At 35.8% G+C, this 14001-nt stretch overlaps 1 protein-coding gene and 1 long non-coding RNA gene across 12 annotated transcripts in view; one reads left to right on the top strand and one right to left on the bottom strand.

Annotated features, from left to right (window-relative positions):
- LOC127155561 (uncharacterized) overlaps positions 1–14001 on the bottom strand; it is a 32076-nt gene that overhangs the window by 11522 nt on the left and 6553 nt on the right. The window contains exons 3-5 of one of the 2 annotated variants that reach the window (XR_007825616.1): positions 4435–4528; positions 2524–2573; positions 149–270 (exon numbers count right to left, since the gene is read on the bottom strand). This is a non-coding gene — a long non-coding RNA (uncharacterized LOC127155561). The remainder of the gene's footprint in view (positions 1–148; positions 271–2523; positions 2574–4434; positions 4529–14001) is intronic. The other variant, XR_007825617.1, reaches the window with a different exon arrangement.
- phldb2b (pleckstrin homology-like domain, family B, member 2b) overlaps positions 3046–14001 on the top strand; it is a 60155-nt gene continuing 49199 nt past the window's right edge. For all 10 annotated transcript variants that reach the window (XM_051097850.1, XM_051097855.1, XM_051097853.1 and 7 more), the window contains exons 1-3: positions 3046–3346; positions 13695–13763; positions 13834–13957. In XM_051097850.1, coding sequence (XP_050953807.1) covers positions 3323–3346; positions 13695–13763; positions 13834–13957 — 217 coding nt within the window. In that variant the 5' untranslated portion in view covers positions 3046–3322. The remainder of the gene's footprint in view (positions 3347–13694; positions 13764–13833; positions 13958–14001) is intronic.

Consider the following 14001-nt stretch of genomic DNA (forward strand, 5'->3'; position numbering starts at 1 on the left):
TTACTAGTTTAATAGTAACAACACAGTATGACACAAACATGGAAGGCTTTTTGCTGAAATTCCTTTACAAAAATATAATCAAATGTAATCATATTCATATTCTCAGCTCATTTTATTACTCCTCAGTATTAAAAAAAAATGTTCTTACCAGTATTCACAGAAACAATGTGATCGCTGCGCATCAAGGGCCCTTCAGAGTGCAAGAAGATCTTCCACACCTGCAATTCGCTGTGACCATGTCCACATTCCAGCGAGTGTTTTCTGTGGTATCTGGGATGGGAAAGCCATCAGATAATGATCAGGAGCATGTGAACGAGTCCACACAGAGCATTTCAATCCAATGAAGAAACAATTACGTGCTCAAAGCATGAAGGCATTTAGGAAGAGAGAAAGAAAAAAGAGACAGATCTAATCAGCACAGCTGCTCTCGTTCTCTTTGGCTTCAAAATCAGTTTTTGTTCACCGCCGTTATCGTAAAGAAAATGTTTCCCTTTTGGTTTTTCAGTTTGGTCACTGATAGTGAATTTCAAATGAGAAATGCCAAATTTTGAACCAGAAGGCATACCGTAGGGTGCGCTCAAAAGGTGCATCTGCTCAGATCAGCGAGGCCTATTATCAATAAGTTCCAAAAAATCAGGGAAATTTTGGATGCTTTTATACATCATATCAGTGATATGTAATACCAATCCTTAAAAAAGCATCTTGCCAAATTTTTCAGAAGCTCAAGGCAAAACGGCCTAGCCAGCTGCATTCTGAAACTATGATATTCTTTGTTCTTTCCATGAAAGTGTGCGCCAGTGGTCTTTTTAAGACCTTAACAAACAAAATTCCTTCTCTCCATCCTTTCTTTCACACTCTCGCCTCTCCTTTTGTTCACTCCCACTCTTAATTTCATTCCAGAATCTGAAAGAATGTCAGGGGTTGTTGTTTTTTTTTCATGTCGGCAGCAGTGCAGTAACTTATATAAAGGGACACTAACTGCAGTGTAATTACACGGCGATGTGGCTTTGTGGGTACGGTGGATTTCCTCCAGTGTTTTCTCTAACTTGCTTAACGCTTGAAGCTTCTGCATCTTTGTTTGAGGGTTCTGCTGGGTTCTCCTGGTCTTCAGGGTGAAGGGAGGCTGTGTGGGCAACACTGGCCTTTTGCGAACTGACCAAAGGTCATCCAGCTCTCCATTCGCTCTGTTTGTCCAGCTCATTTGGGAACTATAAAAAGTAATGATGCATTTTTGATGCATTTAGGTAAACATACATTGCACAGAACAGGTGATGCTGGTTTCTTTACTGATTTATTTGTTAAGTAAAAGGCATTCGTCTTGTTTCGGAGATAAAGATAATTGGATGAGCGTGTGCTGGAGCATCCTGTTTACCAAAAGACTGCAGTCACACGTGACCTCAAATCACTAAGTGGATGTAGGGTGTGAACAGCGGTGGGTGTGAATTTATGACACTTGTTGTAGACAGTGTATGTTGATTAAATAGTTTCACAGTGGATATTTTCAGATGAAGATAGGAGGAAGCTGGTTGATTGTATCATTGTTTATCCACCTTTTTCTTCAGTGCAGAAATAAGCCTATGTGTGATACTTCCAGTTCATTAGCTGCTATAGAGGGTTTGTACATATTTCACGATTTGGTCAGTTATCCGGTCAGTTATCCATACTGGTGATACTCAGATGTAAACAACAGGATTGACTGCACGGTTAATGTACTACTGAATATGTTGTTCTGCTAATTTTGCTGTTTAAACCACGGAAAAAAGGTGTGGAAATCTGCTAAATCATATAGAGATGGACTCAGTAAGCAGGAAAGGGCGCAATATTTTGACAAACTAAAGTTAATAGGTGGTAAAGATACATACGAGTGGAATTAATTAAGATATTAGCCTAATATTTCACCTACCTGACTGGAAATGATAAGAACAAACGCTAATGTTGTCAAGACTCTGGGAAATCCCGATTCAGTTTGGCCAACCACAAACGCCTTTTGTTCCTCAGATAGTTTTTTGCACTTTTCTTCTTGATTTGTTATAACTTTTGGCAGTCTATAATATTCCAAATGTTTTCCCAGTCCGACCGATTAGTACAACCCAAAACATGACAATAATTGATCATCTTCAGCAGCAATAATCAGCAAAAATATGCGAGTTTCATTCGGTTCAGTGCCATTGTTTACATTCAGTGCCGCCAATATGATCCATTGATTATGCGTCGTGAAAACACTCTCTAGTAAGTAACGAGAAGAATAACGTGCAGTAAATGGTGAAACTGTTTGCGGTGTGTGTTCATAATTAAGATAATATAATGGTAAGTCACACCAATTTGCGATATCAAGCAGCAAAACGACTTGTTTTTTTTATAGCTAAATAGCTGGACGACGCGACCGGAAGGCAGACACATAAAATTTACAAATGACCTCGCCTACTCTTACTGAAAGGAAAAGGTGGATATCTGTTTTAATATATTATATAGAATCGTGCATTATACATACAGAACATGCAAAATACTAAACAATATACTCACGTTGCCCTCCTCCAAGGATGAAGGTGAAGAATGACACTGCAGTGAAGAGACTATAAGACATAAATAAAGAGTCTGTGGTAAAAAAGTATATATATATATATATATATATATATATATATATATATATATATATATATATATTTTTTTTTTTTTTTTTTTAGAAAATAACCTATGGTTTCGTTAGATAAGATCGTGTAGAGTTCTTTGAAGCTGCACTGAAACTGCTAATTTGGACCGTCAACCCGTTTAACACCACTGAAATACACTACATGGAGAAAAAATGTGGAATGTTTTCCTCATAAAAGTGAAGATGATAACGTACATTTGTGTTAAGATTATATATGTAGCATTCTATCATAAACTCAGACTGTTGCTTTAAAAAACTACAGGCTGGTTTGTTTTGTCCCATATCTCAAGAACCACTGAACTGTCAGTGCTGGCTGAAGTGCACGCGCCGCGGTCTCCAGCGCGCACGCGCACATCCGCGCACGGTCCAGTTCCAGCTGTTGCGCATTCCACAGCACAGCGGAGTCGCCGCTGGCCAAGAGCGACAGGACAGCGCCTTAAAGTCACTAAAGAGCCACAGGACTGGCTTAAGTTCATTGGAAAATAATTATTTGTAACAGAGGGCTTGTTTTTGGATTTATCAATAACGCTCGCCGGCGAGGTGGAGTTTACAAAGAAAGAGAAATACTGGATAGGCTTGATATTTTCTTTCTGTCATTTGGAAGCGCACAGGATATTTAAAGAAGAGCGCTGCGCACCTTCACTATAAGTGTCTTTGGAGCTGCCATACAAAATGACAGACGTCGTTTCGGCAATGGTGAGACTTTTTGTGTTTTACACAAATAATGTAAGTAAAACGTTATTTATTAAAAAGCTGTGCTTTGTTAAGATTAGGCTAACTGGAAATAAGCGCACGGTGTTTTTATCTACGTTTGTGATTGGGATATTTATGATTTATGTTAATATATTTATAAACACGGTGGTTTAGCGTTTTTTCATCAAGCTGGACTTACTAACACAACTAGTTATAAAACGTACACAAGTATTCGATTTCTCAATTAAAAATCACTAAACTGATTATTTTAGTTATGACGTTAGTTATGACGTAGATGTTAAATTCCATCTATCATAATGCAAAATCTCTATAAAAGAAACAAAAGCCTAAACAAATGATTCATGTTAATACCGAATGAACTGGAATCAAGTGTCCCTAATTGTAGAATCACTCCTGTTTGCTTATGTCTAATGTTTTGTAAGTTAACTACTGATAAATATGATTGATAATGTTTATTTTGGCGCAGTCTCTATTTAACCTAATCTATGATCGACTCTTGGTGCAAGTCATGGCTTGGGTTAGATGTGTTTTGTCTGTTGAATTCATCATGGGCACTGAATCATGACTCTGAACTCAGAGATAGGCATCATAGAGTAAACATCAAACACCAGAGACAAAGAAATAAGCCGCTTTTGGAACAACCTAAGAGAAAACAGGTAAGATATTAGTGCCGTGAGGTGCCTGATTCAACAAAGAATAATCAAACTGAAGCAAACAAATGATTTGAGGTTTAGTTGCGTTTTTTTTTTTTTTTTTTTTTTTTTTTTTGAGTGTATTGTTTTTGTTTCATTTGCCTTAAATGACCCATCTGTGCATAAACAACAGCATTAGGAAACCCTCAAACCAGATATTATGGTTGTAAAAACAGTCTATGATACTAAGAGCACAATTGTTATAGCATGCATAAGAGCAGTAATTATTTCATGAGTGAGTGTGAGGGGATAAAAAGAAATAAACATGTGGACAGACATAGAGAGGGATGCTTGATGCTATGGTTATGAAAGCAGAGGACCTGTCACTCAACACAAAATTGGGCTCAGGTGTGTTAACCTGTGATCCAGCTGACTCACATAGCTCTCACTGGCGGACAGGTTGTTGATGGTGCCGAAGTTACAAAGATAGTAATCACCTGCTGAGTGATGACTCTGGCAATCAGTATAACCCCTAAGGCGAGAAAAAACATCTGTATGAGCTTTGTTTGCATTTAGAGTCAGGTGATTTACTGTGGACCAAACATACACTGTTGGTTTCAAAAGGGGATTTTTAACAGTGATGCCATAGAAGAACCATGCTGAGATCCCTATAAATCCTTCAGTATGCAGTTCTGAAAAGAACTGTTTTTGTTCTTGAAGAACATTTAAAAAAATCTAAATAACCTTTTGTGGAATGGATGCCAATAAAGAACTTTTATTTGGTGAATTTTATTTAACTCAATGACTGTTTAAAAAACTACACAAGGCTGAGCTACGGGGCAATGTTGTTATGTCTGGAAAGCGAAACATATGGAGCTGTAATCATAACTGTGTACGAAATAAAAAAAAAACAATTATTATTATATTTACTTATATGTTCATTTATTGAACATATTAATAAATGTTAATTTTCAACTTTTTGTTGGGTTCAATTTAAGGAATATAGTCATTTTTAAGCAATAGTCGAGTTAAATAAAACTACCCAGAAGGTTGGGTTAAACACTTAACCCAATGGCTGGGTCAAAACAACCCATTTTTTTCACCCAGCCCTGAGCTGTTGTTTTTTTAACCCAGCATAGGGTTGTAGACTGTAGTAGACTGTAGTCTTTGATAATGTCTAAATATATATCCAAATGCAAAACCTACTAAAAATAATTATGTCTAGAAATATATAAAATTAAATTCATAACATTTGTAGTGTTTTATATATAGAATTAAATGATGCGCAATTAAAATACAAAATATATCAAATTAAATATTATTGGAACAAAATATAGTACTTGACTTTCATATTTAAACACAAATTTATACGTATATTATACACATATAAAATTATATAATGTACCATTATATCACAAACAAGTGATTTTAGAGTAGTGAGTGTTAAAGGAAAAGTCCACTTTTAAAACAAAGATTTACATATAATGTACTCACCCCATTGTTATCCAAGATGTTCATGTCTTTCTTTCTTCAGTCATAAAGAAATTATGTTTTTTGAGGAAAACATTTCAGCATTTTTCTCCATATAATGGACTGATATGGTGCCCCAATTTTGAACTTCCAAAATGCAGTTTAAATGCGGCTTCAAACGATCCCAAATGCGGTTGTTGTTTTTCTCAAAAAACATCATTTCTTTACGACTGAAGAAAGAACATGAACATTTTGGATGACAATGGGGTGAGTACATTATATGTGAATCTTTGTTTTGGAAGTGGACTTCTCCTTTAACGTAAAGTCAACTTTTTGTCAAAAAAACCTGAAAAACAAACTTGTACAGTGTAGAAAGTTCAACAACAAGATCTCAAATAGACTGACCTTTTTAATTGGCTTTACGTGTAAAATGTTTTACATATTACGGTAAAAGAAATCTATATAGAGGAATACTGTTAGAATAATATTACGTAAGGTTTTGCAGCCTAATGTGGATTTCCTTATGGTTCTTATTCCTGCAGTCAGATGCAGCTGTAACAACATTCCACACTCTTTCATTTGTTAACTTTGGAATTCAGGGATAATGATTTAAAAGGTCTTAATATGTTTTTTCAGACAATTTAAAAAATCTTGCATTAGACCAATCTCTCATTCAGTTCCTCGCGTCTTAAATTAAAAACCAAAATATCTGCAAGTCACGTTCACCTTACTGCTACAAACTGTTCCAAATTGCTGTTGCAATTATGGTCTTTATAGTTAACTATTGTTATTTTTAAACATAACAGCATTTATACCACCCTCCTTATGCCACATAATGATTTTCAGCAGCCTGATAGTCAGTGCAAGACTTGAAGGGGAGGAAACTCAGAACAGAGAGTGGTTTGTCTACCTAAAAGATCTCGCATCATTGAGTGTGTCCAGGGGAAGCAAGGGGGCTGCTTCAACCCTTCGTAAATGAGCTGCATGCCATGAAGGGAATCCCATATTAAGCTGAGGTCCAGGCACAATGAGATCATTGTCACATGTGACAGACTGGACTAAATAAGCAGCGCTGCTTCGCCACCTTTGAAAGATCAGATGGGTTTTCTATGCTGATATTGTGTGTGACCTTTACTCAAAAGATGATGACTCCTCATAAAAGGCAAACATGTCTCATCTCTTTAACATGACAATATAAATTCAGAGCCAACACAAAGCCTGCATTCATGACATTTCTTGTATCTAAGGCTGTGGTCAGAATGGATGTATACATATGATATCCTTTTATATTTATTCTATGTTCGAGTTTATTGTGAATCTGAAAGCTGCATTTTGACACGTACATTTAATTATAACTTGATTGATTCAGTAACCGCTCAGTGAAGGATCGTCAGACTGAATCCTGAAGAGGTTACTGCTTACTTTTTGAACTGTTCAATTAAAAGAATCGTCTTACAAGAGTCATTCATTCAGGAATCAGAATATACTCGTTGTGTTGTATGTTTTTTAATCTAAATAAAAAGAACCAGTTCGAGATTAATTTGTTCATGAATCAGGATACAATTGTTGCAATGTGCATTTTTCTACTAAAAAGAGTAATTTGCGGGAACCGGACTAAACAGTTTGCACCGCACAAATGTGGTTCACTTATTTAGTAGTTGTACAATGTTGATTCATTTAAAAGAACAGGTACAAATCATTTGTTGGTGAGTCAGGCTACACTGAATGCCATGTCTAATTCTGATTCACTAAAAAAGGACTGACTCACAAGAGTCATTTGTTCATGAATGAAACTACACTGCTCACCCTGCATCTTTTGATTCACTAAAAACAACTAGTTCAAAAGAGTCATTTGTTGGTGAATCAGGCTGCACAAGATGCCATGTAAAATTCTGATTCACTAAAGAGAACTGACTCATAAGAGTCATTCATTCAGGAGTCAGATTACACTAGTTGCACTGTACAGTTTTGATCCATTTAAAAAAAATCATTCAAAAGAGTCATTTGTTGGCAAATCAGGCTGCACAAGATGCCATGTACAATTCTGATTCACTAAGAGAACTGACCCACAAGAGTCATTCATCCAGGAATCAAACTACACTGGTAGCGCTGTACAATTCTGATTCATTTAAAAGAACAGGCTCATAAGAGTTATTTGTTCATGAATCAGACTACACTGCGCATGCTGCATTTTTTGATTCACTAAATAGAATTGGTTTATAAGAGTCATTTGTTGGTGAATCAAGGTGCACAAGACACCATGTACAATTCTGATTTACTAAAAAGAACTGGTTCATGAATCAGACTACACAAGTCATTTTTTAGTGAATCAGGTTACATTGGATGCCATGTACAATTCTGATTCACTAAAAATGACTGGCTTGCAAGAGTCATCCGTTCAGAAATCAGACTACACTGGTTGCATTGTACAGTTTAGACTGAAAAAGAGTCAACAAAGAGTCATTTGTGGGTGAATCAGGCTGCACAAGACACCATGTACAATTCTGATTCACTAGAAAGAACTGGAATCAATCATTCGTTCAGGAATCAGACTACATTGATCTCACTGTACAATGTTGATTGATTCACTTAAAAGAACAGGCTCATAAGAGTTATTTGTTCATGAATCAGACTACACTGCTCACCCTGCATGTTTTAATTCACTAAAAATAACTAGTTCATAAGGATCACTTGTTTAGTGAATTGAACTACATGAATCACATTATCTGTTGTTTTTGCACTCAGTCCGTGAAGACAGCTCCATAGAAAATGGGTTTAGTTTACTGCTCACTGTTTTTTTATTGCATCAGATTTAAATACAGACAGCAAAATCAAATCCACAACTGATTTATTTTGCGGTGGCGCTAAATATTGCTGTACTATTCCAGCAGTATGTATGCACTGCATTAGGGATGTGCCCGAATCCGAATGCCGTGTTCGGAAAGGAAATGACATGTATTGCGTACATCAATGTGCCACTATTAACATGCAGGGCACTGAAATCGCTTTTGAATGTGCGGTCATTTTGTTTCTTTTACTTTCAAGATTCGCAATCACACGTACTCTGTAAATACCACATATTTTACAAGTTTAGATGTTTGTCAGTGGTGCTCAGGATCTGCAAATCATTCACCATTGTCCTATCTGTCATCTCGCCTTACTTTGTTTATGTGGTAAGTGAAATTTTATGTCCTGTAATGTATGTTGTTGGATGTTAAAGGTTCTTCATGGAACCATAGATGCCAATATAGAACTTTTAAGAGTGGCAGTAAAGTATACAGAAAATAGTAAGCTAGTATTCCATTCTGATCGCAGCCCATATGTAGGGCAGAAAGATGAACCCAGCCATCACAACCAAGATCAGCCTACGCCAAACGCATTTGGAAATGACCTGGAAAGCAAGCGTGTTTCTGCCAGCGTTCTTGTTAGATCTGATGAGGGAAAGGAATGAAAACAGGGGGAGGTTGACAGACCGTTTCCCTTTTTAAATCTCCCACCCGTCCGCCGAAATGCTAACCTTGTGTGTGGCTGTCACCACCCGTCCAGCAGCTCTGGGTGAGACTTTGAAATGTGTGATCCTTCTTTGATCATCCCATGTGCATTACAGCTGAGTCGATGGAGTCGTCAAGAATGTCCTCCCACATTATGTCTTGCGTAAAGCACGAAGACTCAAAAAGCCCTTTGTGTCAAATTTTGGCCTTGCCCGCTTCTTGTTTCTTCATCATAGATCCAATGTCTCAATGTTCTTGTAAAACTTCTGCCTCCACAGTCTTATCTTTCATCCTGTCTCAGTGGCTCATAAAATAAATGTTGTTTTCAAATTAACACTCTCCCCCCCTCTTCCTTCCCCTATTTGATTACTTTCCTGCAAATAACCCTCTGCAGTCTTTATGAAATAAGTCTGGCTTTTTTGTTTGCTGTAGATGTCTGAACACGCCTGAACATTGCAGCTACTAACATGAATCAAGAGGTCTTGATGACTTAAGCCATAGTCAGGGTCATCTAACAAAGATCAGCCAGTGTGTAAACAGCAAACCTGCCCTTATCGCCCCACAGTTGCCCACATCTATAATCCCAAGATTGAGAGGTGAGAGGAATGTAGCTGGTATTTTCATCCTGGGGTGACATACCTAAGTAGCTCTCAAAAGCAAAACACTGGGACATTCCTGCAGGAACATGCCTGTCTACCTGTCAGGAAAGAGGGCAAAGAAAGTTGAGGAAGGGGATTATGGTTCATGTGCAGTTGTTGTTGAGCTGTAAAGCAGGTCATGTTATTGTCAAGTGCTCTCTTGGGATGTGGCCAGAGGTGAACTTAGGGTCTTAAGTATCCTAAAGGACTTGAAGAACTTAAAGTTGACCCTTTTTCTCAATATAGCAAAATAATCTCAGTTTAAAAAATGTTATTTGGACTTTTTATATCATGATTCAGACTTTTTTCTCAGAATTGCGTGTTACAAACGTACATGTCTGACTTTTTTCCTCAGAATTGCATCATATAAACTCACAATCGTGAGAAATAAAGTCCGAATTGCAAGATAAAAACTCACAATTCTAACTTTTTCTTGCAAATGTGAGTTTGTATTTTGAAATTCTACCTTTTTTCCTTGCAATTCTGACTTTTCTCAGAATTTTAAGGTAGAAACTCGCAATTGTGAGTTATAAAGTCCAATTTTGTGGGGAAAAAAACTGATATGTTCTCAGAATTGTGAGCTCATATCTCACAATTCTGACTTAACTCGCAATTGTATATAAGTCAGAATTGCGATATTCTGAGATAAAAGTAAGAATTGAGAGTTTATATCTCGCAATTCCAACTTTATAACTCACAAGTGCAAGTTTATATCAGAATTTGAGATAAATAGTTGCAATTAACCTTTTTTATTTTCTTTATTCAGTGACAGTAACAGGCTGCTATAGAATGCAGTACTTTCTGTTCACTTTAAATCAAGTGAGTTTATAGTATAAATATCCATGTCTATATACACTACCGTTTAAAAGTTTGTGGTAAGTATAGTTTTTTATTATTTTTTTCCTTAAAAAAAAAAAAAAACAAGATTACTTTTATTTAGCAAGGTTACATTAAATTGACAAAAAATATTTGTATTTATTTATTTTTTTATAATGTTACATACATTCTTTTAAATTGCTAAATTATTATATTAGGAATTATTAAATTAAGAATTATTTTAAAGTGCTAAATTATTATATTAGGAATTATTAAATTAAGAATTATTTTAAATTGCTAAATTATTAAACTATTTTAGATGATGTTTTATTAAATTGTTTGTAATTATTTTAAGTTGTATTATTATTATTATTATTGACATGACGAACAGTAGTACAGAAGCATGGTTGTAGGTGTGCTTTGATTGGACCGTGGCATGTGGATTGGAAGTGAGGGTGTTTGAACAGCAATGACCTCATTCAGGAAGTCAGTTTTGTATCTGAGGAAACGGGAAAAGCGTGAGGCGGTAATGGTCATATGTTCCTCTCAGGCTGAGCGGGAACTGCACATGCAATTCCTGCTTTCAGGTCTGGAAAACCCAAAAAAGACACTTAAGAAACACTTAAAATGTATGATTGCCATTGCATGTATATATATATATATATATATATATATATATATATACTGTATGTCATATTGAAAGCGGTTTTGCAGTCCAGCAGCATTTGGCATTTGTAACCACTTGGTTTGATATTTTGTTTCTTATGCAATGAAATTATTACAGTTTAACTGTGTCTTGATTGTCTAAATACTTTTTTGCAGCATCTCTCCCTCTCCATATATATATATATATATATGTATCTGTGTGGGTGAGCAGGGTTAGCAGAAATGCACATGGGCCCCTTTCTATGATAGCTGCAATTCTAGGATGGCAGGACCAAAGCAGGGGCCATTTCTCACTACATCTCCATTGGCATGGTATGCCAAACACTCCCAGTGACTCGTGGGAAATAATAGGCATGGAACATTCCTGCCTTTTCCTCTCACTCTGTTTTTTTGCTCCTTTGGGATCGTTTTCACACACATTCCAACCTATGTTACGTGTGGCTGCTGGATTAGAGAGTGTGAGTATGTTCGCTCTGATGTTTATGGCCCTCAGGGGCTGTTTGTGAGTGTCTCTGCAGTACCTATCTTGTTAGTAGAGTGCCATTAAACAAAATAGCTTTTTTCTTATCTGGATTCATTCAGTGGTGTTCCAACTAGAACCGATAGATAACAGCAATTATTTGCTAATGTTGGCTTCATTTGATGTAAACCAGTGTGCTGGAGTACATATTTAAGTATAATTTTCTAAACATCATACAGATGTAGTGGAAAGACAGTGGATTAGAACTTATTAGGGTCATTTAAGGGGTTAATTAACCCAAAAATTACATTCTTGTCTTTATTTACTTAACCTTCATGCCTTTCCAAACATGTACAGTGTTCATTCTGCAACACTAAAGAAGGAATTCTAAGTTCTAAGTCTCCATACAGTGAAAGCTAAAGGTTGACTACACTGTATGGAAGCCCATTTTTGCCACTGAACGAAAAATGTAAAAAAAAAATGATTGCGACTTTCTATCTCACAATTCTACGATTCTTTTTCTCCGAATTGTGATATATAAACTCGCAATTGCAAGTTACAAGTCAGAATTGCAAGATATAAACTATAAATTGCGAGCAATTCTGACTTTTTTCATGGAATTGCATGATATAAACTCACAGTTGTGAGTTATGAAGTCAGAATTTGACTTTTTTCTCTGAATTGTGTGATATTTACTTAGAATGAGAACTACGTGATATAAACATGCAATATGGAATAACCGTTTTATAAAAGCAATAAGCCCCATGAAGCCGTGGTTTACAGTTATTTTACAACAGCTAAAGGGGTTTTTGGCACTCCACTTTGCGTTGTGCCTAACAACGCCCCTTAGCTGTTATAAATACACTGTAATCCACGACTTCACGGGGCTTATTGCTTTATTATAAACACATAATTGCAAGTTATAAAGTCAGAGTTGTGAGATATAAATTCGCAATTGTGAGTTATAGAGTGAGAATTGCATGATATATACTCCTAATTGTGAGTTATGAAGTCAAAATTGAGATTTTCATGACGCAACTGTGATTTCATAACTCGCAATTTCGAGTTATGCACAATTTTTCTTGCAAATGCACGTTTATATCTCAACTTTTTTCTCAGAATCGTGAGATGTACTTTATAACACACAATTGCAGTTAATATCACGCAATTCTAAAAAAAAAAAAAAAAAAAAAAAAAAGGTCAGAATTGTGAGTTTATATCTTGCAATTCTGACTTTATAACACAAAATTGCGATTTATATCACGCATTTCTGAGAAAAAAAGTCAGAATTAAGTTTATATTTTGCAATTCTGACTTTATTTTCAGGATTGTGACTTTATTTCTCAGAAATGCAACTATTTCAAGTTTATATCTCACAATTCTGACTTTTTAACTTGCAACTGAAAGTTTATATCTCACAATTCAGAGAATAAAGTCAGAATGGTGAGACGTAATCTTGCAATTGCGAGGAAAAAAGTCAGAATTGTGAGATAAAAAGTCGCAGTTACCTTTTATTTATTTATTCAGTGGCAGAAACCGGCTTCCATAACATTGGTTATCACATGGAATATAAAACAACAACTTTTATTTAGCAAAGATACATTAAACTGATCAAGAGTGGCAGGAAGGACATTTATAATGTTACAAAAGATTTCTATTTGGAATGCAGTTTTTATTATTTCTGTTTATTAAAGAATCCAACAAAATGATCAGTTTCAACAAAAATATTAAGCAGAACAATTTCAACACTGATAATAATAATAATAATAATAATAATAATAATAATAATAATAATAATAATAATAATAATAATATGAAATGTTTTTTGAGTGCCAAATTACCATATTAGAATGATTTCTGAAGCAATCTTGTGATACTACTAGAGTTATGGTTGCTGAAATTTTATTTTATTTTATTTTTTTTTTTTTATGGTGAGCAGAGAGGACTTCTGTCAAAAATATTTAAAAAAAAATCTTACCAGCTAAATTTGTATTCGTGCTCTACTTAACAAATAATGAAAGTCATATGAGTGAATATAAATGTTAGAATATTTTCATATTTCCTGAGGAGTTATGTCTGTAAAGCCCGTTAATGTTTATACAACAAGTATGTATATGTTTAAACATCTCAGCTCTTTGTTCTCCTTGTGTGGTACAGGATACAGAGCCAAACTGCCCGGTGAGTGTCCTCGAACCGGAATCAGATCAGAGCCTCGGTTCTCCTAAGGTTAGTAGACCATTTGTTCTTCATTTCTTTAAAGTAGCAACTGTTAATGAGCTGTAATGCTCTGTTTTAGAGTCCACCACTGGACCTGATTGACACAGGAAAAGGACTGAAGGTACAAACCGCGACCCCTCACCTGGTCAGCCTGGGCAGTGGAAGACTCAGTGTAGCCATTACTCTACTACCTCTGAAGGAGGGTATGTGCTTTTTCCCCCCTCTTGATCTCCCGATCTCCCTCCCT

The sequence above is a fragment of the Labeo rohita genome, chromosome 24, assembly GCF_022985175.1.
Source record: "Labeo rohita strain BAU-BD-2019 chromosome 24, IGBB_LRoh.1.0, whole genome shotgun sequence".
In the NCBI taxonomy this organism is placed as follows: Eukaryota; Metazoa; Chordata; class Actinopteri; order Cypriniformes; family Cyprinidae; genus Labeo; species Labeo rohita.